Source organism: Ursus americanus, chromosome 1, assembly GCF_024610735.1.
Source record: "Ursus americanus isolate L20-20 chromosome 1, mUrsAme1.1.p, whole genome shotgun sequence".
NCBI classification, from domain to species: domain Eukaryota; kingdom Metazoa; phylum Chordata; class Mammalia; order Carnivora; family Ursidae; genus Ursus; species Ursus americanus.
This window is the reverse complement of record NC_142127.1, coordinates 9,156,890-9,183,729: the sequence shown is the minus strand read 5'-3', so window position 1 is coordinate 9,183,729 and position 26,840 is coordinate 9,156,890. Positions and strand designations below refer to the sequence as shown.

Below are 26,840 nucleotides of genomic sequence, written 5' to 3'. Positions count from 1 at the left end.
CTGTGCGTGGCCAGTGGGGTGAGACCAGGAGCTGAAGTGACCTAAGGACTGTCTGCCTGTGTTCAGTGGGTGGGACATGTCCCGTGGCTTCCAGGCAGGCCAGGGCGAGACTCTAGAGAGCCTGGCACCCCTCACCGCACAAACCCAGGGGCTCTGGACTGCTGGTCCTGCTCTTGGGAGCTGTGACGGGGAAGCCACCAGGTAGGGTTGGAAACACCGGAAGCTTCGTGACACGTGCTCCTGGTCACATCCCAAAGCGGTGAGTTGAACAAGGGGGCGTGGCCCTGGGTCCGGCCTGTGCTTGCCTTGAGCACCTGGGCCACCAGCCTCGCCCAGAGGGTGGGATGGAGGATGCTTCTGGGGAAATAGAAGGGAGAGAATCTGGGAGAAGAGGCCCCAGAGGGGCTGTCCCCGGGAGCAAGGCTGTCAGGGCAGCGCAAGGCCTGGGGAAGAGCAGAAACCCCCTCTCCCCATACACCCACAGCCCTCCCCGTGTGAGATAAAAACCGAGGTGCTACCGTGCCAGCACTGTGCTGAGTACTTCTGTGCCCTGGCTGTGGAAGGTGTTGACAGACAGATGGACGTGCTTCTGTCCTGTGACGTCAGCACGATGCTCCTTCCATGCTACGAATCCAGGAACTGGGGCATGGGGAGGTTGAGCAGTTTTCTCCAGGTTCCATCTGGAAAGGCTGCTGGCCCCATCGCCTCCCAGGACAAGCCATGGCCTGTGAAATCCTACTGGCAACGGGTCTTACACAGGGAAGTGTGGGAGACCCTGGCCAGGGCCGAGCCGGGGGCCAGGCCTGCCAGGCCCCCGTGGGTAGCCTTGAACCCTATGAGTGGGGAGCAGGGTGGTACCTGGTAGAAAAGAGCCACAAAGTCCAAATACCAGACTGGGAGCAGGAACTGGGATGGACCAGCCTGGAACAAGGCCTGGGAGCTCCAGAGCCATTTTCTCAAGGATCCGGTCCAGTGTGCCTTCCGTCCTCCCTGCCAGCAAGAGGATTTAGCCCCCTGTGGCTCCGTATGGCTCCCGGTCGGCCCTTGCTGGGGGCTGTTTTGTGTTAGAGCAAGTCTGCAGCCTAGCTCACCATTTACAAGGGGAAGCCGGCGGCCAGGGAAGGGACACAGCAAATAGGGGCAGGGCAGGGGCTAGGCTCCGAGGCAGCCTGACCTTAAGCCTTGCTCCTGACCACGGTGCCTCCTGCCTCTCCAGGCCACGACCTGCTGTCTCGTGCTGTGGTTCCTTTGCAAACACAGGCTGGGCCGTTTCGGGGCTGAGAAGGTACGTGTGTGTGTGTGTGTGTGTGCACGCGCGCGTGTGTGCGTGTGCGTGTGTGTGTGCGTGTGCACCCAAGCGTGCACATGTGTTGCTGTTGTGGGTGTGTTTGTGCCTAGGCAAATGGGGAGAGAAAACAACACCCATCTTTTTTCAGCTCAGTAGACATCACTGCATGGTGAAGGAATGCGGATTCGGCAAAACATTTTTTTTTTCTTCGTTGTATGTAAATGCCTTTGCGTTTCTCAGTTATCAGAAAGGCATCTATCACTCTGGTCTCACTTAGCAGTTACCACAAAGAGGGAACCCTGTTGTGAACGCGTGCAGACACATACACACACGCACACACGCGCGCACACGCCCTTTAGCAGCCTGAGAGCGGACCCTCCGTGAATTCGGATGAGGCAGGCGTGTTCAGACCAAGGTGTAATTGCCGCGCTCTGGCTGGGGTTGGAGGCCGCGGCCAGCCACGTGCAGTCTAACCTTCTTTGTTTCTGATAAGCAGAGACCACCGGCCCTACTGACATGCAGGGCCCTGGCTGGCTGTCCCACTGCCCGACGGGAAGGAAGGGCAGGGAGGGTGGTGGGGGAGGAGAAGAGAAAAACAGGAATGAAAGAGACTAAGATAACGGAGAGGGAGATAGACGGACAGACGACAGCTCAAGGCAGACACTGTGAAGCTTTTGCAGGGGGTGAGGGTGGGGGTGGCTGCCATCCACTCCACGCTCCCAGCAGGAGTGGGCGGTTCCAGCAGGCAGGTGGTGCGGGGTCTGAGGGGATGTCGCGTGGGGAGGCCCGGTGCCCCACGGAGTGGATAGTGTCACTGTCAGCCACAGGCAGGAAACCACCACGTGGTGAGGTGAAGCCTCCTGCCAAGGTCCCCCCCCACCGCTGGTGAGCCGCAGTGCCGGGCCCAGGAACCTCATCGGCCTGACCCGGCCTAGCTGTCCCCTCCCACTAGGAGGATGCTGTCCCCTTGGTCCAGGTCCCCATGGCTCTCTCTGAAGGTCCCTTGCAGGTGAGCCTCTTCCACGTGGCTCTGTCTAGCGCCCGGAGTGTAGATGACCCTGCCCTTCCTTCAGCAGGAGTGACGGTGACGGTGACATTTGCTGGTGGGCCTGCCATCCGGCCCACCCTGACTGCGGGATGCCTCCTGCAAGGTTCAGAACCTGCAGGGTCCGGGGCTTGGCTGGGAGAGGTAAAGTGTAGGGGCTTGTGGGGACCCAAGGGCCGTCTGGAACGTGCCACTGGTTGGCCAGATGCCGAGGAGCGTTCGCACTGTGATACAAAGCCTCGCTGTGTAAACTCACGTTGACCATGTCACTCCTTTGCTCAACACCCTGAGCTCCCTAGTTCCTTCAGAGGAAAAGCCAGACTCCAGCCCAGCGTGTGCTGTCCCTCCCTGTAGCCCTCCCCGGCAGGGCTCTTCTGCTCTGCAGCTGTCCCCTGCCGCCCGCACCCCTCAGCACCCCGTCCCTCCTTCCCTGACCGTGACGTGCTGGCCTTGCTGTGAGCACTGCTGCGTGCGGACTGGGCTCTGGGGTGGCAGTCTCCAGGGATCCCCTTTCCATCCCCAGGGCTTGGCCCTCAGACCTGGAGACGTGCCAGGGACAGACCTGACAGCCGGGCCTCAGCTCCCCTTGTTCCTCCCTAGCTCCTGCAGACACTAGGGGGCTTATGTCTCAGCCATCTGATTTCCATGGGCTTCCAGCCCATCTCCCCACCCCTGCCCTGCTCGGCCGCTCCTTCCCTTCACTCGGGACCTCGGTTCCAGCATACAGACCCCAGCCGCAGGGGGCCTGGAGGTCGTTCACCCAGACACACACACTTGGACACATGGAACCGAGGCCCAGACTGGGAAGTGAATTCTGCAAGTGGTTCAAGGCAGAAAGGGTCACAGAGCCAGTGTCCCCCTCCCAGAGAAGTCCTGTGTCAAGTTCTCTGGCAGGTTTCTGGCTTTTTCTGTTGGCGAGAGGAGAGAAAAACAGAAGCCAAGTGCCCCCAGCTGCGGCCCCTGGCCTGGCCCTCCCCGGTCTCCCTGCCATCTTCACGGGAGTCAGTCTCTTGAGTGGGGAGGACGTGGGCGAATGGCCCCTGACAAGGTGAGTGTCCTGGCTCCCGAGGAGAACAGGGCTGGACCAATCCTGACCGCACTGGCCCGGCTCTGGGCTCTGTGCAGTCTACTGTTGTTCTCTCTGGGCCTCAGTTTATTGGCCTGTGTAAGGGGATCATTAAAGAACCCTCCTCATGGGAGGTCAAAGTGCAGGGGAGGCAGAAGTGGGATGCTGTGTGAGGGACTCCTGTATGGGAACGGGCTTACCTCCATTTTCCTTTGGAGATCTCAAAGATATCCCCATTTTAAACAAGCTGCTTGGAAGCAGGGGAACGGAACTCAGGCACTGGGGAGGGGGAGGTACGGGGAAGCACAGGGAAGGCTTGGCCTCCTGGAGGAAGCACCCATGCTTGCACCAGGGGGCGGGAGTTTGAGGTGGGATGTCACCCCGGGTATGCTGCTGGCTCCTTCTGTAGTTTCTTACCTATGAGGTGGGATGGTAGCCTCTACCTGGCAGGTGCCCAGGAGCCGTGGATGGATGGGCCTTGAGGTTCTGTCGGCTTCACTGGTGGGGGCTCTCCTTTTACCCTCAGTGAGCCTGTCATCCCATCGGGAGTAGGAATGCAGGTCCTGAACTCATTATTCTTCTTGGGATCCCCTCCTTGGGTCTGGGAGAGGTGAAAAGTCCTGGCCAGTCCCCTTTGGAGGAAGGAAGCAGGTGTTTATAATACCAATTCCTGCCTTCTTGTCCCCAAATCATCCCGACTTTGCCTTTTCGCAGTCTTCTGCTTTCTTTCTAGGCTCTTCCATGTCCAGCACTCTATGGCTCTTCTCTCTCCTGGAAGCGAGGAGGAGGTGCTGGAGGGAGAGGTGGGCAGGGGTCTGTAGGGCACAGGCCATGGCTCACCTGGTGCACCCCAGACCTCATGGGGCCGCAGCCGCAGGCCGGGGTGGCTCCGTGGTGGCTCCGTGGCACCGGCTCTGGGGCTCTGGGCAAGCAACAGGAGGTAGGAGGCAGCCAGCACAATTCTCGGCTTTTACACACTTTCTTTGGGGATAACTGGACCGGACCACTGGTGGCAGGGGACATACAGAGAGAGTAGCTATCTTTCCATGTGGTGGGGAGACTGATTCTGGATTTTTTTCCCAAATATTTTTTTTTGTTAAGTTACATTTTTTTTTTTAAGTAATCACTACACCCGGTGTAGGGCTTGAACTGAGGACCCCGAGATGGGGAGTCGGATGCCCCACCATCTGAGCCACCCAGGCACCCCTCAAAATATTTTTGATGAATGAGTTGGGGGCTACTCCCCAGTATTTGGGGCTGGCCTGGGGCACGGCCTCCGAGTTGCAGCCTCATCAGGAGAGAATCCTTCAGCCCGGTTCTCTGGCCTCTAAGGGAAGGGTCCTCACTTAGGACGGGGCCCCAGGCACCCTGGGGGATGCCGGGCCCGGGGGGAGCTGTGGAGAGTGGCCTGGCCCTCAGGCTGCATGTCCAGTCCCTCACTCCCCTCACCCTTGGTTTCTCCTCTGTGAGGCCGGCGCGGCGACGGTTCAGGGTGCAGTTTGCTCTGGTGGGTGCTGAGGGGGCATCCGCCCTGCCCGCAGAGCTGCCCCCTCCGCCCTCGGGAGTCGGGGCTCTGAGCCCTGGAGCCAGCAGCCCCCATTCCGAAGCCGCGGAGGCGCCCCAAGGAACTGGCCCAGGACATCACCTGACGTTTCTCCTACACCCTTTCCTTTGTGGTCAGAAGTGAGGCTACATTCATAGCTTCCCCTACTATATTCTCTATAGTTACGAGTAAATACCGTTTTAATGGAAAAGCGTTAGAAGCATGACATTAAAGAGCGTTGCCGAAAACCCAGCATTACCCCAAATTCCGTTGTCTTAACCCAAGATTTTTTTTCTACCTGTTGTCTCCCCTTGTACATATGGTCAATTCTCCTGGTTGCACTTGGTGGAGGCATTCCACTTTGTTTTATTTCCATCTACCGTATGATCTCAAACATTTCTGTATTTCTTTTTTTTTTTAAAGATTTTATTTAATTATTTGAGAGAGGGAGAGAGAACACACGAGCAGGGGGAGCAGCAGGCAGAGGGAGAAGCAGGCTCCCCGCTGAGCAGGGAGCCCGATGCGGGGCTCGATCCCAGGACCCCGGGGTCACGGCCTGAGCTGAAGGCAGACGCTCAACGGACAGAGCCAGCCGGGCGCCCCCATGTCTGAATTTCTGTGTCTTTATAACAGCGACCCCAAATAGCTGCAGTACTTTCCATTGCGTTGCTGTAATACCAGCGTATTCGAAACGGTTTCTCTCCTGGGAGCATGGAGGTTGGGGCCAGGGTTACGCAAGCATAAGGAGCCCTGCAGTGCACATCTCGCTCGTCCTGTATTCATGAGTGTCGGTGAGGCAGGCCAGGGACTTGGCAGATGGTTTCTGGCAGGTGGTGGTTTCCAGCTGTCACTGGGGTAGCTGGAGTTCTGCTCTCTGGTATATTCTAAAATCAGACACCACAGAGCAAGTGTCCTTTGGTAAAGTGCCTCCTGTGTGTGAGGCGCTGTACTAGATGTTTTGTGGTTGTGAAGTCATTCATAACAATCCCGGAACGTCACATTCCTGGCTCCATTTTCCATTAAGGGATCCTGAGATGAGAGGAAGCTGGGTCATTTGCCCATAGCTTCCAGCAAGAGGCCGACCCAGGCCTCAGATTGAAGGCTTCATTGCACTGCCTCTCCTTATAGCATGAGGTAGTGAGCTCCCCATCCATGGGAAGTATTCAAGCAGAGGTTGGATGACGAAATGTCTAGAATACTCTAGATCGAATTTCTTAATCTTGGCATCATAGATATTTTGACCGGATAATTCTCTGTTGTCCCAGTCACTGTAGGATGTCTAGAAACATCCCTGGCCTCTACACACTTGCTGCCAGGAGTGTAATATAGAAACAATAACACGTCTGTAAACATTGCACAGTGTTCCCTGGGACGCAGATCACCCCCAATTGCTCGTTGCTGCTCTAGAGGATTCCTGAGTAGGATGGGAGGTTGACTACTGGATCCCTGGAACATCCATGAGGCTCCCTGCCTGGCAGGATCCTTTGGCAGACTGTGTCTCCGTCAGTGGGTGGCTGATTGGAGGGACTGGGCGTGGTGCCGTCGTGGAAGGGAGTCCTGGGGTCCAGGCTAAGGGGAAGACCTGGCTGCCTCTTCCACGTGCAGACCCCGAGTCACAGTGCAGAGCCTCGAAATCCCCAGATGTGCCCTGGGGCGGGGAACCCAGCTCCCCATAACGACTGTGGATGACAGTCCCATGACCAAGGGCAACCTAGACCTGTGACCCCTTGTGGCTTCTGGCCGGTTTGGAAGACTCGCCTCATTGGAGGAAATCGGCTGTGTCACTGTGGCCTCTCACGTGGGTTGGGGACATCCTTGAGCATCTTCCCAGGGACAGCCCTGGTCGGGGAGCCCACCCACGGCACCCCGACTTGCAGATCAGGCCCGCGGGGGCAGGGCTGGCAAGGAGACTGTGATTTTGCAGTGCTGCGTGTAGACTTGGGCTTTAAAGAGCGCTCTCATTTCCTCTCCGGAAGCCTTCAAAAGGCCGGGGAACAAAAAGGGCTTGATGGAGTGTGCCTTGGAGAGCTTCATCGAAAGGAGGGAAAAGAACGAGCGGCCCACAACTACAAAGCCACTTAATTTTGCATATGGTGTCATGCCAAGAAACGCTGAAGTGCAGGAACAAGCAGAGAGACATGTTCCTTTTATCAGGAGGGTGTGGACTGGCAGTGAGAGCCAAGGACAGCCGTCAGCAAAACGGTGCTGGGTTTTTGGCACCCCATCCCCACAGTTTCTCCCCTTACTCCCCTCCCTCTGGCTCCCTCCAGCCCTCTCGGTTCTGTCCCCCTCTACATAGAGAATTGAACTTTTTATATCACAAGCACTTAAGGCCTGACCTTATTCCAGGGCAGTTTGCATTTTAATAGGCTGTGCTTGAAAACAAAAAGCATCAAAGAAGTGACTCTCTAATGGTGTAATTTTAGGGAGTGAGTAAGTGTGGTTTTTATTTATTTATTTATATATTTGGCCAGTGAGTTCTGTCTGGCACCTTCTAAGATACAAGCAACCAGCTGGGCTGCATCTTTCAGTCAGGCTCTCTGGGGTCCATTAAATTATCATGACCAGCTGTCTGCTGTGTGGCCGCCACTAGTGGACATGGTGTGGGGGACGGTTTAGGAGACAGCTAACTTGAGAACGCTGGGTTCACCGTGACAGCTCTCACCGCACGTTCATGGGACACTGTGTGCCGGGTGATGTGTGTCAGGGACTGGGAGCGAAAGTCAAAGTGCCAAACCACCCAGGGGTAGGATCGTGAAGCATCTCGTTAAAAGGTCTCGTGAAGCATCTCGTTAAAAGGTCTCCTGAGTGCAGTGCCGTGGGATGGCCAAGCTGACGGGGGTCTCCCGGAGCGCTGTGCCAGTCTGGGGAGGAGGGCCAGGAAACACTTCCTGGGGGAGGTGACACTGGCCTTAGCCTTAAAGGTATAAGCAGGAGTTAATCGGGCAGACATGGCAGGGAAAGGTGTTTGGGGGAGGGGAAGAGCATGAGCTCAGAGGCCTGACAGGCAGTGTCTGGGGATCACAGATTTCTGGGGTCATGTAAGGGGTGAGGTCCGAGTTGGTGGGAATGAGGCCCGGGAAGCAGGGAAGGCTGAGGCCTTGGGGGTTTTGTGTGTCCTGATGTGAAGTTTGGACATTTTCCCACAGGCAATGGGAGCACCCTGGGTGAGTGCTCACCTATTTGGACATTGACCTTCAGGACTCAGCTGCAGGGTCTCTTGCTCGCCCCGCATCCTGCTCACTGCCCAGACACTGTCCTCTCTGTCTGCTGTAGTCCTCTCCACTTCATATATTTTCCTCCTTTGGAAAATATGCGTTTACTTCTTCCTCCAGGAAGCCTTCCCTGACTTCTCTCAGGCTAGCCAAGTTTCCCTGTAGCCCCTTGAGTTTATCTCTCCACAAAGGAGCTTATTCTGAGTTGTTACTATCTGTTTCTTTTAATGACTGCCTCACTGCTTGGGCTGGGAGCTCTGGGAGAGTAGTACTATGTTTCATTCCCCTCTGCAGTCAAGGCACAGCCCCAAGGCACACAGTAAGCCCTCAGGAATAGGTGCCACCTGCATGAAGAATCTCACGCTTGTGCCCAGTCATGGGGCCCTTAGAACTTCCCTGGCCTCCCGGAGAGGGCAGGTGCTCGGGCTGCAGCCGGCCCACACAGGGCTGGAGTGGGTGTCCGTTCGCTGGGCCCGGAGGCCCAGACACCTGGTTTAGGTTGGGACGTGTGACTGCCAGGAGACAGGAAGGTGTACGAGGGCTAATGGGCTCCTGGGAATGCAAGAGGAAAAGCGACGCCTGGAGTTGGGCAGGTGGGCCTGGGATGCCCTCCTTCCACCTCAAGCATGGAGCTGCCAGCCAAAGCAGGCCGCTCCTGTTGGCTTCACTCCTTGGGGGTGGTGCTGGCCATGGGTTTCTGGCAGAGCCTTGGGAAAGCCGGTGGCTGAGCCTGGAAGAGGCACAGACAGAAAAGCTGAGTGAGGGCATCACCTGGGAGGTGTGGGGAGGGCCATGGCCGGGCAAGTCAGAGCAGCGCGCCGCACAGACCGAACCAGGAGATGCCAGGCCACCCACCGGCCTGCTTCTCCCCACAGCCTCGAGAGCCAGAGGAGCTACCCCGGATCCTCAGCCGGCCCTCCCTGCCCCTGCCCTGCCACCTCCCCCCGGACCGGCACCACTTGTGGAAAGGGTGACCTCTGGCTTCAGAGATGGTTGGTGTTGGGCAATAGGGTTGCTGGTTCACGGACGCAGGTGGCTCGGGCCCATCTGCTTGGCTCCTGTCTATGCTCCCCACATGCCGGAATTCCTGTCTGCACCCGGTTGTGGCATGACATGCACTCCCAGGGGGGGTCCCGCCATCCTCTAGAGGCTGTGATCTGGGTGATGACGGGAAGGAAGAGGGACAGCCACCTGCACATGTCACTGACCCCAAAATGCCACTCCCGAGCCTACAGTTCCATTCAGAGGAAACAGCCCCTTTGAGCGCACGATGGCTCAAGAAGCACATTGGAAGTAGAAAGCACTTTGTTTTTTCCTCATCTTGAAAACGGCGTGTGCCTACACACAGCAGGTGCTCAGTAATTTACAGACTCGAGCGCGGAGCGCTATGCATGGCAAAGTCTTTGTGCTCACGGCGTTTACACTTGTTTTTCCAATTGGTTGTCAAATGATCCTTTACTGAGATATTTTCCTTTTAGCTCTTCACTAGCTGGCCGTTCCACGGCACCACCGTTGACGTCATCTGTGATGTCACGAGGGTGGCGGCCATCCACACTGCGGCCCACAGACCGGGCTGTCCCCAGGACCTCTTTAGTAGTTCCAGAGAGTTCTCGGGCTAGAGAACGGTGCTGGCTCTGTCGGGCACGGTTGACAGACTCGTCCAAAGTGGTGTTTCCATTTCCATCCAAACATTTGCTTCATGTCTTTCTGCTTCTTTCTGTCTCGTGGTGGCTCCTTGAGGGCTCTGGTCATCAGGGCAGAGACAGCAGGTTCCCCTTCAGTCTGGGCCTGTCTGTTCTGAATGGTCAGGTTTTCACTGTCATCCTCAGACCCTTCCAATCACCGGTTGGCTTGGCGACGTCATCACCATCTTTTTTGGGAGACAGTCCCAGGGGGCCGAGCCTCAGGGCCGGGGCAGATGTGACAGCGACTTCCCCACGGCTGCACCTCAGATGGACAACTTTGGTCCCGTTGGGGTCGAACTTAGGTGGTGTGGTGGAGGCGGCTGGTGTCGATGCACCGGATCCAGGATGACCGAAGACCATCGCACCCTCGCCTCCTCTAAGCCGAGAGCCAAACAGCTCGAGGAGTTTACACTTGGAGGGAAGGGGCGCATTCATAGGCCAGTAGGAATTCTGCCCCGTAGACCTTCACAGCCGTGCTGCCAAACGCTGCCTGAGGCAGACGGAACAAGCTTTTTCTAGCCCCTGCATCTGACCCAAGCCGGCCTTTTTTGGCCCTCCACCTGGCCCTCAGCCCCTCACCCCCAGAATGCTGACGGGTGCAGGAGCAGCCCTGACTTCGTGGAGATCGTGGGGATCGTGGGGATCGTGGGGCTCGAGGCCTAGGGGAGGCCAAGAGAGGAGAGGGGATTCTCGGCAGGGATTCGGTGCCAGAGAGCATTTGTGTAGTGAGTCAGGATCACACGGGGGTGAGTCGGCCTCTGGGTGAGCATAAAGGGAAGCAGACATGTAAACAGGTAGTTAAAACACAGTGATAGAGGAGCTTGACCTCAGGGGGCTTGACCTCAGGGGGACTGATTTAGGACTGACCCCTAACCCCGGGTGGTATGGGGCTCAGCGGGAGGGGCTTTGGGGAAATGACACTGCAGGTGGGGAGATCCCAAGGTGTGGCCTTGGTGGGGATTTGTACCCTATCCCTTAGGCACCTCCTGCCTGTCCAGTTCTTTTTTTCCCCCTCAGCTCCCCCTCCTCCGGGGATTTATTGCTGGGCCTCTGTCCTTGCCTTCCCTCCCCAAGGCTTGGGTGAAGGGGGCCCCGGCAGGGGCCTCGCTGCCCGCAGCTCCTGTGCACCAGGCCTGTTCCCGGTCATGCCCTCATCGGCCCTGGGCCCCGGCAGAGGCCTTCTCCGCTGCCTGCAGCCTGCCCAGGGCAGTCTGTTTTCCCTCCCCGGGGCAGAGGCGAAGCGTGTTTTTCTTCCCCGCTCAGGAATTGCGCCTCAGAAACACACAATGCAGCTGTTAAAATATCTGGGTCTGGCTGGGCAGCCGCACAGCGGGCCCCTTGTTCGCCTCAGACGGCGGCCTCCTCGTGGGAGCCGAGTTGGGAGCATGCCTCTGCTGGCGGGGGGCGTGAGGCGGAGACCCCGGTCCTCTGGCGTTTCTGCTGCTTTGGGGGCTTCTCCATGGAGGACGGCAGACCTTTGCATAAGTCAAGTAGGATGGCACGTTTACAAAAAGGTGCCAACCTGAGAGTTTCCAGTTGGACCCCAGCGGCACAGGCCCTTGGGTGGGGAGAGGGAGAGGAAGGGGCTGTGACGGGGCTGTCTTGTCCAATCTTGGACAGGCCTCCTATTCGTGGCTTGGCCCCCTCACATTGCCAGGGACAGGTCTTCCTGCCCCAGGTGGGGCAGAAACTACCAGGCCGCTGTGATTACACAGCGCACGCTTGAGCTCGGGCCCGCCTGGGCTTTTCATCCTTACCGTGATGGAGGTGTTGTTGTCACCCCCATTTTACAGATGGCAAAACTGAGGCACAAGGAGAAGTTTGTTCTGACTTGTAGCTCTAGGTGGAACTGGGATTCTAATGTGGCCACCTTTCTCCGGGGTCTACACTCACTGTGCTCCCTCTGGACCTGCCCGCTGCTGATGGGACCAGGGAATGATGTCAACGTGTCCCAAGCGGGACAGGGAGGTCGTGGTAGGTCCGAATAGGATCCTGGGTGGGAGTTCATGAGGGCAGGCTTCCTGGGTTTGAAAGCATGGCTTCCGTGGGTAGGGCAGAGTGGAAAGAATATTCCGGGCAGGAAAGCATGGGGATCGTGTAAGGGCAGGGAGCATGGATGTGTCCTGGTATTTTCAGGGAGTAAACCCCAGGGCAAACAAATGGCCGTTTCGATGCCATCTGAAGTGTCAATCACAAAGTAGCTCTTACCCATATCCTCGCAGGAAAAAAAAAAAAAAAAAGCAGGCCTCTTGCCCAGCTCTAGTCCTGATACCCATCTCCCCTTATCTGAGGCTGGCTTCCACAGAAGAGGCCTGCACTTTCCATTGGGGCCCTCCCTGGCTGCTGTTCCAGCCCAGCAAGTCAGTGAATTAGGGTTAATGATCTGTTTTCCTGCACACCAGCAAGCGCAGGGGCTGGGCAAATTAGGGAGCTTTCATACTTGGAAAAATCCATTCGAGGAGTGATGAAGAAGCAGGTGCACCCGCTAGGAGAGTGATTTTTGCACGGTGCCCGCCCCTGGTCACAGTGGAAGGGTGAGGGCTCTGCCCCCTGCTTTTTAGGCCTCTGGTCCGAAGCTTCTGGAAGCAGCAGGGACTGTGGGAGCCAGGCTGGCTGGGTTGCATGGCCAAAGCGTGTTCAAGGCCCAGGAAGTGAGGAAGTGCCTTCTTCCTAAACCCGTCTTCCTCTGGCCTGCCCTTCCCAGAGACGCTGCCTGGTTGGGCCCACAGCAAACCCCCCTCTGCCCCCGCCCCTGCCCAACGTGGTCTGTCCCCTGCTCCTTTCTCCTTGTGGGAGTGCCCTCCTTTCTTTTTCTCTCTGCCCACAGTGTTCCAGGGGTCATGCCCATGCCATTCCTAACCCTGGAGTGCCCTTCCCTCTCTCCTCTGCAGGCCAAGTTCAAGACCTTTCGTTCCCTGTCGTGAAGCCACAGGGCAGATGGGTGGTCATCTGGAAGCCCCCTCTGACATCCTCAGTCAGGAGCCCTCGCTCCCTGGGCTTCCATGGCCATGAAGTCTCTGCTCCGTATTCGACTTTTAGCATATACTGACTGAGACGTCAGTGAACTCCCCGAAGTTTGATTTTGACACCTCTATAATAGTCCTTGCACACACCCAGCATCTACGTATTCAACAGATTTGGCCGTGGTCGAAATTCTGTGGGCTTCAGAATCCAGCGGACCTGCACTGAAACGGCATGCTGCTCCGTGTTAGCTCTGTGACTTTGGGCAGGTTACTTACCCTCTCTGGGCCTCTGTTTCAGTGTAAAGCAAGGATCGTGATATTGGCGTCACAAGATAACTGTGGGTGCTTGAGGCTTCTGATCTTCTCTTTCTCTGGTAATGAGGCTCCCAGGGTGAGGGACACTGCTGGGCAGAGCAGGGGTCCAAGGAACAATGGAGCAGTTTGAGGGGACTTGTCTTTCTCCGAGTCACGGAGGAATGAGAGACCCACGTTGTATATCACGGGGCAGGGAGTGTCAGAAGAATGCTTTATTTTTTTCCAGATATGTCTTCCTTTGTTGTCCTCGTGGTGCCCCGGGCAGCAAGCCAGGCAGCAGGCCACGTGCCAAGCCCATGTAGAGACAGAGGAGTCTGTGCTGGGTAAGGAGCGGCTACCGTCTGCCCCCATCCCGCACACACTGGTACGTGTGAGTTTCCTCATCACCTCGGGAGGGACGGTACAACCTCTCACTGGCCGTGGGGTCAGGGAGCTGGGACTCCATGGTCCAACCTCCTATCCCATATCTGACCCGGCCAGGGTCCCAAGGGTCTTCTGCAGGCTCTGGTTTTCCCTCCCCCAGGGGGCTGCAAGAACCCCCGGCCAGGATGGTGCTGGAGGGACCAGCCCAGGCAGGACTACGTGGTTCCCCTCCCCACGTCAGGTCACTGGAAGAGGGAGGAGCCAGGGGACAGGGCAGCGACATGGCCGTGTCTCCACCCCTTTCCCCAGGCTCTGGTGGTGGGAAGGCAGTCATACCTCCTCCAGCCCTGCAGACCCTCCAGCTCTGGAGCCCCTTGTCTGGGTTCGCTGGAGATGGTTTGCTGCGGGGCCCTAGTGGGGCTGTTTCACAGAGGTGTTGATTCTGCACCAGAGAAAAGGCAGGGGCACAGAGAAGTCAGAACCAGATGCAGCTGAAGCCTGAGGTCCCGCCGACAGGTGCTGCCACCCTGGACCCCGCAGGCAGGTGACCTTTTCTTGGTGGCAGGTGCCTGCCTGCAGAGGTTGTCCTGTCTGGCCAACCCCCAGTGGGGACCCAGTGTTTGTGGGGCAGCTGCTGTGACATGTGTTAACAACCATGCCGGGAAGCTTGACTGTCCTCGCAACCATCCTGGAAGGTAGGAAGGCGGCTCCGTGTTACAAGGGAGGAAACAGAGGCTCAGAGAGGGGCAGTAACATGGCCAAAGACACACAGCTGATGTGGACTGCTCTGGTCCAAGCATAAGCACATCTCATGCTGGGAGAATAAAACGGATAAATATTATATAATAGGATTCTTTTACCCCCTGCAATGAAGTGCAAGCAGAGTGTCCCCAGCTTGGTGTAGTCCTGGGGAACGCTCACCTCCCCCACTTCCTCTTCCCTTGCAAGGTGGAGGAGGAAGGGTCGGTTTTGCTCCAGCTGGGGCGTGGGGCTGTGTGGAAGCTCACATGTGTCTCCCTCATGCCTCCGACCTGGAGAGTCAAACCCCCCATTCCCGTTTACGTGGCCAGCCTCTGCTCGGTGGTGTTGGGCTGGTATCCCCTCGGTCGGGAGCACACAGTAGAATGTTCTCTTTCCCGACGGCAGTGCTAAAGTGATGCGAGATGAAATGATGGGTGCCCAGCCACCCGGCGGATACAGGACGCGTCCTCAGGACCTTGGGGCCCCAACTGGGGAGGGGAGGAGTCTGCTCTCTCTTCTTAGTGATAACTAGCTTGTAATGATCATTACCTTTAATCTGTGGGGCCCTGACAGTGTGTTTTTCACTTCAGGAAATTTCACCTGTTTTATCTAATTCGATCATAAAAGCGAGTCTGATCAAGGCCGAGCGGGTGTTTATTATCTCTGGTCTATTTGTGCGTGTGTGTGTGTGTGTGTATCTTTGCACATACGTGATTGTGTGTGAGCGTGTGCACGTGGCTTGTGTGAGCGTGTGCACGTGGCATGTGCCTCTCTACATGTAACTGTGTGTGCCTGTGTATGTGAGTACTCTTATGTGTGGCATGTGATCGTGTGTGCACGTGTGACCGTGTATACGTGCACACATGTGGCAGGGTGTGTTGTGTGTGTGTGTGAGTGTGTGACTGTGGGTGTGCTTGCGTGTGTTGTGTGGCCTCTGTGTGTGCCCATGTGTGTCTACACGTGTGGGGCCGGGGCACGCATGCCGCTCGGCTGAGATCAGAGGAGGTGAGAACACCCCGGCCCCGAGGTGGCTGCGAGGACTGGGAGGCAAGGTTTCTTCTCTCTTCTGGAGAACGATTTCGCCCGGGGAAGACGCTCTAATTCCTGTGACTCACTCGTTAGAGGACTTCAAAGCAGCCAGGTGGCGGGAGGGTGTCTGGGGTTGCAGGTTTCCGAGTGATTCGCTCATTCTGCTCTGATTATTAATTTATTCTTTCAAGCCAGTCCTTTCACTCGGAGTTCTTAACCTTTTCTGTGCCGCGGACCCTCCTGAGAATGATGCTCTAGCGGCACAGGAGAAAAACACACGGGATTACGAGAGAAACCAGCTGTGCTGGACGCGGCGATCAAATGTCAAGGCACCGCGTCCGTGCCGTAGGAGCGCAAGTGCTTCTGTGCTGGCTCAGGTGGCGAGGTCCCTGGGGTCTAACGGTGACCTGAAGCGGGATGCCGTGGCGAGCACCGGGTGTGAACGCGTTTGTGACTTGTGCCGGTGGCAGACTCAGAGGCACTGTGTCTTGTCCGTGTTCAGGCCTGAGGGACACCCCCTTCGGGTTCCAAGTTAGCCAAGAGAAAACGTATTTTTCCCCCTTAGGGTTATGCAGCCTTGCATGGGCTGGAACCTGTAAATTACTTGGAATAATTTCTAAATGATCTAGAAGCGACCTCGTAAGTGGCACCCCGTGGAGGTTTTCCTGAACCTGCCTGTGTTATCACAAATACCCATGGAAATTTTTAAAAACCCATGCGGTATTTTGTCCCCAACTCTCTGCCCGGACCCCTGGAATCCGAATCTCCGGGAGAAGGTCCAGGAATGTCTGTGGGGGCTCTTGGTGCTGCCAGGACCCCCTGGAGAGCCAGTGACTCTGCGGTCTTCTACTGAAGACGGCTCCTCCTGGCTCCTGGTCCAGTGCTCCCCCTTCCCTGAGCAGAACCTGGGGAGTGTGGTTGCATCTCCTCTCGGGCATTGTCTGGACATGCCTGAGCAGTGTGAGCTCCCTAGGTGAAGTGGGGGTGCTGCCTCCCCCCGCCCCCATGAGTGCTGTGCTCCCAGCCCCTCCCATTCTGGAGCCTTTTGTGGAGCCTGTGGGAAGTATTTCAGCACAGACCCTCATGCCCATCCCCCCCAGCTGAGGTCTGGGACCCCGGAGCCCTCCACCCCCCCTTGCTGTCCCCAGCTGGCCTCTGGGGTCTCAGGTGAGGCTGCTGACAAGGCTGAGGCGACCGCCCTGGAGGAGCTTTGGGGAGTGAAAGTGGCTGCCTGGGACCCTGGGCGCCTGGTGTTTACCCAGAAATTGTGCTAATCCCACTAATTCCCGTGCTTTACGCAGCCTCTCGGCTCTGTCTACTGCCTTCTTCCTCTGGCAGGGGAGGGGAGGGCAGCGGCTGATCTACAGGAGAGCAGGCCTATGGCATGGTGCGTACTGCGCAGGCTCCCCCCACCCCCCCTGCTGGGCCAGCTCCCCACGGGCGTCCGTGGAACCGCAGGTGCTTCTGGGTACGCACATGTTCCCCAGGCCACAGAAAGCAGTCTGGGTGGTAGGACTCTGAAGACTACCCTTCCTCCCCACAGTCTGTTCACCCAGGTCCTGTGCTGGCCACACCTTGAGGCTTTGGGTGGCACGACTGCCCTAGGACCTGGCTCTGGACCTGGCCCTTTGCCCTCCGTGGAAAGTGGCCTGGGGCAGCTCACTTCCTCCCTTGGAAGGATTGGGTTGATGACACCCGCTCTGACAACATCACAGGGCGGAGTGCTGGCGTGGGGGAGCCACGGCTACTGTTCTCCAAGAAAACCCACAGCCTTTTCCTGCTTTTCTTTCCAGGCTCCTTATGTCCCTTCACAGAAATTGTCACAGTCCCTTCTGGAACCTCTTTCTTTCCTTGGCATCCCTAATATTAAAGCCTGAGGGTTCTGACTTGTTGGCCTCAGTTTCCCCATCTGCATTTGGAAAGGATTGGATCCATGCCTCACTGGGGCTGCGACTGGGGTTTGGTGACATGTGCTGACCCTGTGGGTGCCTTGAGCCCTCCGCTGGTTTCTGGTCCACTGAGCCCCACGCCCTCCAGATGGGGGCCTGGCTCCCTGGCCCACCTTACCCCTCGACAAGAGTTCTGGACATCTGCTTAGCTGGGCCCAGGGACCTAGGGTGCAAGGCCCAGCCCTGCCCTGGAGGAGGTCACAGTCAAGCAGGAAGCCCGGGGGCGGGGAGGGGGTGTCATAGGTTATGACCATGCCGTGTAAGAGGTACCATGGTGGTGAGTATCCAAACCCAGGGCAAGGACACCCAGTTCATTTAGGGCGTGTGCAGAGCCTAGCCATCTCCCAGCCGAGTGCAGTGTGAGGCGCGAAGCTGATTGTCAATAAAGAATTGACTGAGAGGAGCCTGGGCGGCTCAGTCAGTGGGGCGGCTGACTCTTGGTTTCAGCTCAGGTTGTGATCTTGGGGTCCTGGGATGGAGCCCCGCATCACATTGGCTCAGTGCTCAGCGGGGATGCTCAAGGATTCTCCTTTTCCCTCTGCCCTTCCCCCTCTCATACTATTTCTCTCTCTCTCTCTCTCTCTCAAATGGATAAATGGATCTTAAAAAAAAAAAAGAATTACTGGATAAAGAGTTAGTGACTGAATGGACAACCGTGCTACCCCATCCGGCTCCCGCAGACAGGTGTCCTCATCTCCCCGGTGTTCGCAAGCAGAGCCTCCACTTTTGCCCGCCCTTGACTGGTGGTCTCCTTTGGGGCCAGATAGCCTGGGCTCCAGGCCTGGCACAGACACCTCTAAGTGTGCATCTTTGGGCAAGTTACTCAACTTCTCTGAGTCTTTCTTTCTTTCTTTCTTTCTTTCTTTCTTTCTTTCTTTCTTTCTTTCTTTCTTCCTTCCTTCCTTCCTTCCTTCCTTCCTTCCTTCCTTCCTTCCTTTCTTTTTTCTTTTTAAGGTATTATTTATTCTAGAGGGAGAGGGCACGAGTGGGGCGGCGGGGCAGAGAGAGACGCAGACTCCCCGCTGAGCGGGGCTAGATCCCAGGACCCCGGGATCATGACCCGAGCTGAAGGCAGTCACTTAACCAACTGAGCCACTCAGGCGCCCCTAAGCGTTGGTTTCTTTCTATGTAAAATGTTGTGGGGATTAAATGAGATCCCCCCTGTAAGGTGTTTGGCACCCGGAAAATGCTTATTAAAGTTTTGTTGTTCCAGCTGTTACTTGTATTTTTGTCCTTACTTCCAAATTCCAGGTGTGTTTCAACCCTGGGCCTGAATTCCTTTACCTGAGCTTCTTGGGAGGAAAACGCAGGCTGTTCACAAAATCACTTGCATTTCAAAGAGCCCAGGTTTCCTGCCGCAAAGGGGCCTTTTCTTTCTTTGCCAGGCATTCCTGCGCAGTTGGTCTGTGCCAGCCTGACCTGGACCTGATGATGGATTCAATATGGGGGTGTGGGCTGGAGGCAGAGATCCCTAAGCAGAAGCGAGCCTGGCTGGGAGGGGGTGGGGGGCTTCCCAGAGGGGCCGATGTCTCAGTGGCATCCTGGAGGAACAGTAGCGGTCCACAGAAGGCTGAAGGGTTGCCGGTGCCCCGGCTTGAGTGGAGGCCTGGTGGCATACAAGGGGAGGGCCAGTCACAGCTGGCTGGGTGTGAAGGAGGCGTGGGGAGAGGAGGCTGCAGGAAGATGTCGCTTAAAGGCCCAAGGGACTCAGCAAGGCCTTGGCCAGGGGAGGGATGTGGTGAGATTCAGGTTTGGGGAAGGCACCTGGCTGTCCGGGGAGAGGACAACCTGCAGGACGACCAGAGGTGGTGGTGGAAGGGGCCCCTGACCCGGAAGGGAAGGATGCCGGCCTAGTACAGAGCGGACTGCTGGAGAGGCCCCACCGGCAAGGTGTTTTGGGAAAGTGATGGCAAGCACAGCCGATCAGATTTTGGAGGAAAACGGGGAGGAGGGAGGTGACCCAGAGGTGCAGATCAGACAGCTGGGAGGGTGGTTCCTGTGGCCAGGCGTGGGGTGGGGGGGCTGGGAAGGCGGGGCAGGCATGAGCCAGGGTGCGGTGCTGGTGAGCCGATCACCTAGGCAGAACCTTAAAGAACAGATTACGTACACAAGTAGGCTGGAGGCCAAAGGAAAGCCCATCATTCACCAGAATCTGCAGGGAGGTTTCTCTGTCCCCCATCTGCCTTGGGTTTCCTTGACAGGGAGTTTTGAAAGATTGTGGAAGCAGGACAGGCTGGTGTGTACCGACGGAACCGGGGGTCCGGGACTCGGGCTGTTCTCTGGGCAGGCCGACGGGACAATGCACCGTCCTTGGTATCTCACTTCATCGTTCTTGGCCCTTCCTGTTTTCTACTTAGAAAGACACGAGAGGGGGCACCTGGGTGTCTCAGTTGGTTAAGTGTCTGCCTTTGGCTCGGGTCATGATCTTGGGGTCCTGGGATTGAGCCCCATGTTGGGCTCCCTGCTCAGCGGGGAGTCTGCTTCTCCCTCTCCCTCTCCCCTCACTCGTGCTTGTATTCTCTCTCTCTCAAATAAATAAAATCTTAAAGAAAAAAAAGAAAGACATGAGAGTTTTGTGCAGATTTAACAAGATGAAATTCTGGACCTGCAGATGTGAATTTAACCTTGAGGCTCCTGAGGATGGAGCTGACCGCTGCCTTTGGTTTCTGCCCTGCTGTGACCCATGGGCTTCCTACCAGAACATTCCCTTCTCAAGGCCCTGCAAACTGGCCCCACCTCCTTTCTGACACAGCAACCACAGAAGACCTCTGGACTCTCCAGTTGTCACGTCATTTTTTGCTTCTTTTTTGGAACTTGTAAATTAGTCGGATTCCCCGACTAAATTGTTTGTGCGCCTGTTTCTCCTACTTGCACTTGTTCCCTGAACCCCTGCCCCTGCCCCCACCTGGGCCCTGGTCACCACACGTGACTGAAGCTGGTCAGCCCTCAGACCTCACCGTCTCCATCTCTCAGTAGCTTGGGAGGGAGCTGATTGCTCCCCCTCTTCAAGGCGTTTCACTCCTGTGTTGGCTTCTGGCACCCCCACACTCTCCTGATGGCTTTTTCCTTCTCCTTCCCCCACTGGCCATTCCTGCTTACTCTCCTTGGCTGGTTTCTTCTCTCTTTCCTGGAAATGTTGGAATGCCCCTGTCTCAGCTCAGGAACTTTCTGTGCTTCTTCGCTTCCACCCTCTCCTTCAGATATCTTGCCCGTTGGCTGCCATATTCCTGTCTCCAGCCTCTACCTCTCCCCCGAGCTCTGAACTTACATTTCCAGCAGTCTCTGTGTGGCTTAATAAGCATTTCAAACTTAGCGTGGCCCAGACTGAGCTCCTGATTTCTGCCGCAGACCTGCTTCTCACCTGCTAGGCTCCATTCCAGCCAATGGCACCACCCTTCATTCCTCCAGGTCCTCAGCCAAAAATAGGCGCCATCTTTGACACTACTACTCTTCTTTTAAGAAGGTTGGCTTTCACATTTCTATTCTGTAACTTGATACAAATAACCTGTTAGCAGTCTCTGCGAGTGATGAGGCATTATTAGTGAAAAGCTCAACTGTGACCCAGCACTCAGCTGCAGACAGAGCGTTACCTGTGCCCTGCAACCCCCAGTGCTCCCCCTCTTTCCACCACACCCCATGTCCAAGCCCTAGAAGGTCTGATCTCTGCATTCCACCACCACCCCCTTAACCCAGACTGCCATCATGTCTCACTGGGTGATTTCGGTAGTGCCCCCCTCCCCCCAAATCAGCTCTCACACAACAGTAGAGTGACCCCGATACATGAGACCTGTCTTGTCCCCCCTCTGCTCAGAACCCTGGGCGGCCTGTACTCACCTTGCTGTTCTTCAAACGAGCCAGCCTCCAGCCACCCAGGTCCGTGGCTCCTGCCTCTGCCTTCTGGCTGCTACAGACCCCCTCAGAGCTTCGCGTGGCACCCCATTCCATCCTCAGAGAGGCAAGGCAGCAGCCCCTCAGCCCCTCCGACCCCGCTCTATCCTACCACTTAGCTCTCTTCTTTCATGCTGCTTCTTGCTAACTGAAACTCAATACGCATTGATTTCTCCCTCTCTTCTATATGCTCTCCTTCCCAAGTAGAATGTAAACTCCGTGGACTGTACCTTCAGCACCAGACGGATGCCTCATACATAATAGGGGCTTAAACATGTGTTGACTGAATTTGTGGCAGGGAGTAAACGCTGGAAAATCTGTTGAATGAATGAATGAATGAATGAATGAATGAATGCGCATAGGCACAAAGAAACGAGAGGTGGATCCTGGTGAGCAGGGGAGGAACAGGAAAACGAGGGCTTTCCTTCGAGGACCACTGAGTCATTGTTACTCTACTTATTTTTATTTTCCTGTGGTCCCGAGTTGGAGGCCATTACTTCGGATGTCGTTTCTCAAAGTGGTCCTTGCTCCTCGCCACTATGGGCAGTAGGAACTTATGGCTCGGATTTTTTAAAAATCTGGGGTAGGGGGCAACGAACGCGCTCGGCTGGTGTCCGTGAGGTCGTTCCCAAGACCAGATGAATCTCAGAACTAATAATTCTCAAAATTAATTAAACCCTCCTTCCCAATTAGAAGAGAATTAAGCCGGCTGCTTCGGCGGTGCGCGGCGGCCGTGAATCTGGGTCGGCGGATCCCGGCTGGGTCTGGGGGCAGTCAGTGTTGGTGAGCGTCTTTGTCTTTCCCTCCAGGGCTGTCACCCAGGACTATGAGCGGCTGAGATGGAGATGTCGGCCTCAGTCACTGCCACGGAGAAGAAAGACGCCAAAAGTGGGAGCCTGGAGGGTGCCGCTTTCCCCGACCCGGGCAGGAAGGCCTCTGCTCTCGCGGTGGCCACGGCGGCGGCGGCGGTGGCTGCCCACGGAGGTACTTTGTGTTCTGCACGCTTGGCGGGCAGCAGGGGTGTTTTTCATTAGCCCGTTAGGATTTAATTAGACTGGTGTTCGATGTCATCAAGCAGGCATGCTGGGTTTATGGGGGGCGAAGAGGAGGGCGCCCCCCATCCCTCCCCCGCTCCCGGGGATCCCAGGCCCCATGATGTTTGCCGGCAAGTTTCTCGGCGGGGGGGGGGTCTGGCCGTCCTCAATCTGCCGGGTGCGTTCGCTTGGCACATTCGAGATGTGCCAGAGACACGGCTCCTGGCCTCCGGCTCGCCAAGGACTATTTTGGAAAGTAATTGTCTCCTGATTCCTTCTGGCTGTAATTAGAGGGTCAGGTATGGAATTTAGTATCCTTAGGTGAATTTCTGGCCAACTTAATTATAACAGAAGGACTACACGAGCCACAGCCTCTCATTTACTGCCCCGAAGAGAAATAGTCTCTGGTTTCCACTGGTCCGTGCCAGCATCCCGTTGGGAAAGTTTGGCGGGAAGGCGAGACCTCCCCTTGCGTGCCCGCAGTCCATCTGGAGGCCACAGAACTATTTCTGTCTCTGAGGAATGGAGAGTCTTAGATTTCTTTTCTTTCCCTTTTTATTCAAGTGCATTTAGTCATGGCCTGTTGCTCCCGCCGCTCAGGCACAGCTCAGAGAGCAGCGGGGGCAGCTGAGCCCCCGCGGGCCGGGTGTGCAAGCGGGGGCGGTGCCTCTCATACTTTGATGCGCTCACACACGCAGCAGGGCTTGCTCAAGGCTTGCTCAAGTGCGGAGCCCAATTCAGCAAGTTGGGCGGGCGGGGGCCGACTGTCTGCATTTTCCACCAGAACTCAGATGATGCTGGCGCTCCCGGTCCACGGCCGGCCCTGGGCGCCACTGGGGGCTGGAGCCCAGGGAATCGGGGAGACACTTGGAGGGGGAGGAGAGAGTCGGTGTTTCCAAGTGTGAACTGGAGGACCTCTAGGTTGTTGTTACTCTAGGTCGTTTATTTTTACCCGCACCCCCCCACCCCCGCTGTGATTCGCAGTTGGAGGTCATTATCAGGCAGTGTGGCCCAAGTCAGGAGAGGGAGATCCAGGACCAACCTTTTTGCTCCTGTGGCGGGGGAGGTGGGTGTTTGGCCTCCCTACCTGGGTAATGCCTCTCGACCCCTGTCCCTCTTGGAGATGAGCTCCCCAGGCCCTCCCTGTGTGACCAGCTAGGGTGGAGGAAGGAGCCAACGCCCAGGGTGGGCTCCCCACACGGCGTGGTGTCAGGAGATGAGGAGAGGGAGGAGCGGGGGGTCGGGAGACTGAGAGTGGGAGTCTGGAGGTGGCTGGGAGGCCCTGCGGCCTGGTCCCAGGGTTGGCTCGACCTGGGCCTGGCTCTGTCTGCATGTGATCTGTTCCTTCTCCAGGGCTTACCCTGCCCTGTGGAGACCGCTCAAGGTGTCCCTCTCTGCCCGATGGGCAGACACATGGGTCTCTGTGGCCTGAGTGAGCTCTGGCAAGCCTGAGCCTCAGTGCCTCTCTGGCCTGCCTCTGGGCCCTCTGCTGTCCCTGCCTTGGCCTGGACCAGCCTCTCCCAAGCCCCGAGTGGATCATGACCGGCCACACAGTGAGATTTACTGCCATGCCGCAGAAGCAGAGAACAGAGAGAGGCAGTAATTAGACAGTGATTAGGCTGTAATTGGGGGAAGCCCCTCTAGCGTCAGACCTGGTTGTCACCAATGTGTAGTAACAGCAAATGCTGGAGGGGATCTCGAGCTGGGGAGACAGGCAGCAGGCCTATAGCTTGGGGTGCAGTGGGTCCACGGAGGCATCCAACCCTGATCTACCCCACCCTCACCCTCACCCTAGGATGCTGACCCTGCCCATCCCTGCAGGCCCCCGTCCCCTCCTTCCCCGCCCCCAGAGGAGCACTTGGCTGATGCGGTTCCAGCAGAGGGTGGATGTGACCTGTCTTTGGAATGAGTCTCGAATCAAGCACAGCTGGCACTGGGGGGGCCTCCTCAACACCCCGCCCCCCAGCCCCGGTGGCCTTGTCTGCACAGATTATGGGGAAGGGCCCTCCAGGAGTCAGGCAGGAGTAACCGCTCCTGTACAGGGCAAGGCCGGGGGTATCTTGGAATGGGGGCCCCGTTGCCCGTGTACCATGACACTGTGTTCCATGGATGGGGTGGGAGAGGCCCAGTGGCGCAGCCCAGAGGGGGCTGGCCTGGGTCCTAATTGCAGCCACATCCCCAGGGCTGTGCCCTTTTCCATTCTGGGCCCTGTTTTCCCAAGATGTCATCCGAAGTCTTCATGATCTCGCGACAGTCTTCTGTCACTGAACACTTCGGCTGTTTCTTTCTGCCTAAAGAGGTATGTTCGTATGTTCATTCTTAGAACCAGAGCCATATAATCCCAGTGGTGGGATTGAAGCCCCTGGAACGGGGGGTGGGGCAAAAGGATTGGATCGAGAGGCCAGAAGGTGGTCTGGAATATAGGCTCCCCCCCTCCCCGCCACATCTGGACACCTTGCAGCCCTGCCGGTTTCTAGGCTCTCTGGTCCCTTTGTCATAGCTGCTGGTTACTCACCACAGTGCCCCCGACATCCTCAGACAAGACTCAGCCATCCTCTGGACCAATGTGTGATAAGCCACAAAATACTAAGCTTGTGTGTTGCAGGAGAGAAGATTGATTAATCAAACTACGGAATATTCGTTGACTAGAACATTATGTAGCCATCGAAAATATTTATCAAGACTCTATAATAATGTGGCTGGGGGGATGTGCCTATGGTCTAATAGTAAGTGAAAAAAGCAGGATACAAATCATATCTTACCTCTGTCACAACTTTAGATTACCTGGAAGTACCATTAGCAGTGGTCGCCCAGAGGGGACTCAGGGTGATGGACAATGAATGCAGGAAGCTCATCCCTTTGGTTCTTAAGGACCCTTAAGCCTTCTAGAACCCTCTATTAGAATGTAACTGCTCTGAGAGCAGGGGTGTGCTGGAGCCAGCCCTGGCTGACTTGTGTGAGTGGAGTGTTTATAGACATCTTCCAATTCTGCCACCCTTGACCCTAGGTGGGTAACGAGAAGTTGGCCACAGTGGGAGTAGTTAAGGCCGGAAAATTGGCAGACCCTACAAATCAGGGCTGTCCGCTCCTGCTGTTGAACGTCTCCCAGCACACAGAGCTGCTGGGTACGAGGCTGGGGTGGCAGGCACGTCTATTTCATGAGTGCTCGGAGCCTCTCCATTTTGTAAATGAGACTGAGACGAGGTAGGGAAGGGACTTGCCCAAGGTCACCCGCTGCTTTAACAGAGAGCAGGATCTGAGGCTCCATCTCTTTCCTGTCACATGGTGAGCATCTTTTTTCAGTATTTGCTTTTAGATGGTGACTTTAGACTGTTGGTGGGTGATTTGGGCCTTAAAGCCCAGCCCACTGATACTCGGTGGTAACTGTCCAGTCTCTGCACCAGGCACAGCGAGTCGCTTGTCTGTCCAGCAGCCTGACGGCACCTCCTCTCTTCCAGATGGCCAGTTTGTGGAAATCTGAGGCCATGACTTACTTGCAGAGGGGCCTGAAAGTCACCTGGCCTGTGTGGCCCCTGTTGCTTGACCTCCCTTAGCTGACATGAGGTCGGACCTGCTGGGGGCTGGGCGTTTCGAGTCCCTGCCTCTCCGAGCCCATGTGTGCACAGCAGAGCAGGGCGGTGGCAGAGGGCGAAACAGCACTGTGGTCAGACGGGGGGCAGGTTCAGTGAATCACCTGTCTGGCGGGAGCAGCTGGCGGGAGCAGACGGCAGAGGCCCAGGCCGGTGGGTCCTTTCCCAGCCTCTTGAGCGGTGGTGCTAACACTTTGGAGGCCATAAATCTTTTAAAAACACATTTTGGCCCAGAGCTTTTTTCCCCTTTAATTTTTAAAATGGCGTAATTTTAAAGGCAATTTGATTCAGATGTTTTTCATTGCTTTTCACCAAAACTGCCCAAATGCTGTCGTATTTTCCTCCGCAACAGTGGGTTTTCTTTCCAAAAATATTTCTGAACCTGTCTGGGCGCCTCAGCCAAGCACCAGGGACCCAGCTACTCCAGGCCTCCGGGCTGGGACGATCGGAAAGTCTGGAGCCATGAAACTTGGAACCGAGTCTTGGTCTGAGAGCTTTGCTAAGTCCCTGAGGTCACAGCGCCAGATGGGCTTTAGAAGCTCTGCGAGGCGCCTACGGCAGCACCTAACTGTTGTGGCACACCCACTACGTGCTGGGCCAGGGTCCTCCCCGTGTGGTCCCCCACCAGCCCCAGCAGCGTCCCTGGTAGCTGGGTCCCACCCCGGGCCTCCAGGAGCACTGCTTCCTCGAGTGGGCCCCAGCAAGTTGCCGGGATTCTGATGCCCTTGTAAGCGTTGGGCCCTCTGTGGTCTAGCTGCACGAGACAGGGCGCGACTTGCCGTATGTGAAGTGGGAATCATACGTAGAGCTGCTATGGGACAATTACGGGAGACGGGAGGTGCTCACGCCAGCCTGGCACAGGCCACCTCCCGGGGAGTGGCTGCTCCCTCAGCCACTCTTCTCACAGGCGGTCCAGAGAAGCGGTAAGAAACAGCTCAGACCCTGGAGCCACACCCGGGTAAGGCCCAGCTCTGCCGACCTTGGGCAGGTCCGAGCCTCCATTTCCACATCTGCAAAATGGACGCAGGGATGATCCCTACCTCACAGTGTTGTGAGAATTACTTTGGGTTAGCAATGTAAAGTGGCGGGCACTAAGTTAGCTCTGGTTGAGGCCCGAGTGAAGTCT

The 26,840-nt window shown here is 56.6% G+C and overlaps 1 protein-coding gene across 1 annotated transcript in view; it reads left to right on the top strand.

Annotated features, from left to right (window-relative positions):
* GLI2 (GLI family zinc finger 2) overlaps positions 1–26,840 on the top strand; it is a 250,839-nt gene that overhangs the window by 44,954 nt on the left and 179,045 nt on the right. The window contains exon 2 of the mRNA XM_087854950.1: positions 21,900–22,074. Within this exon, the coding sequence (XP_087711076.1) occupies positions 21,930–22,074 (145 nt within the window). The 5' untranslated portion in view covers positions 21,900–21,929. The remainder of the gene's footprint in view (positions 1–21,899; positions 22,075–26,840) is intronic.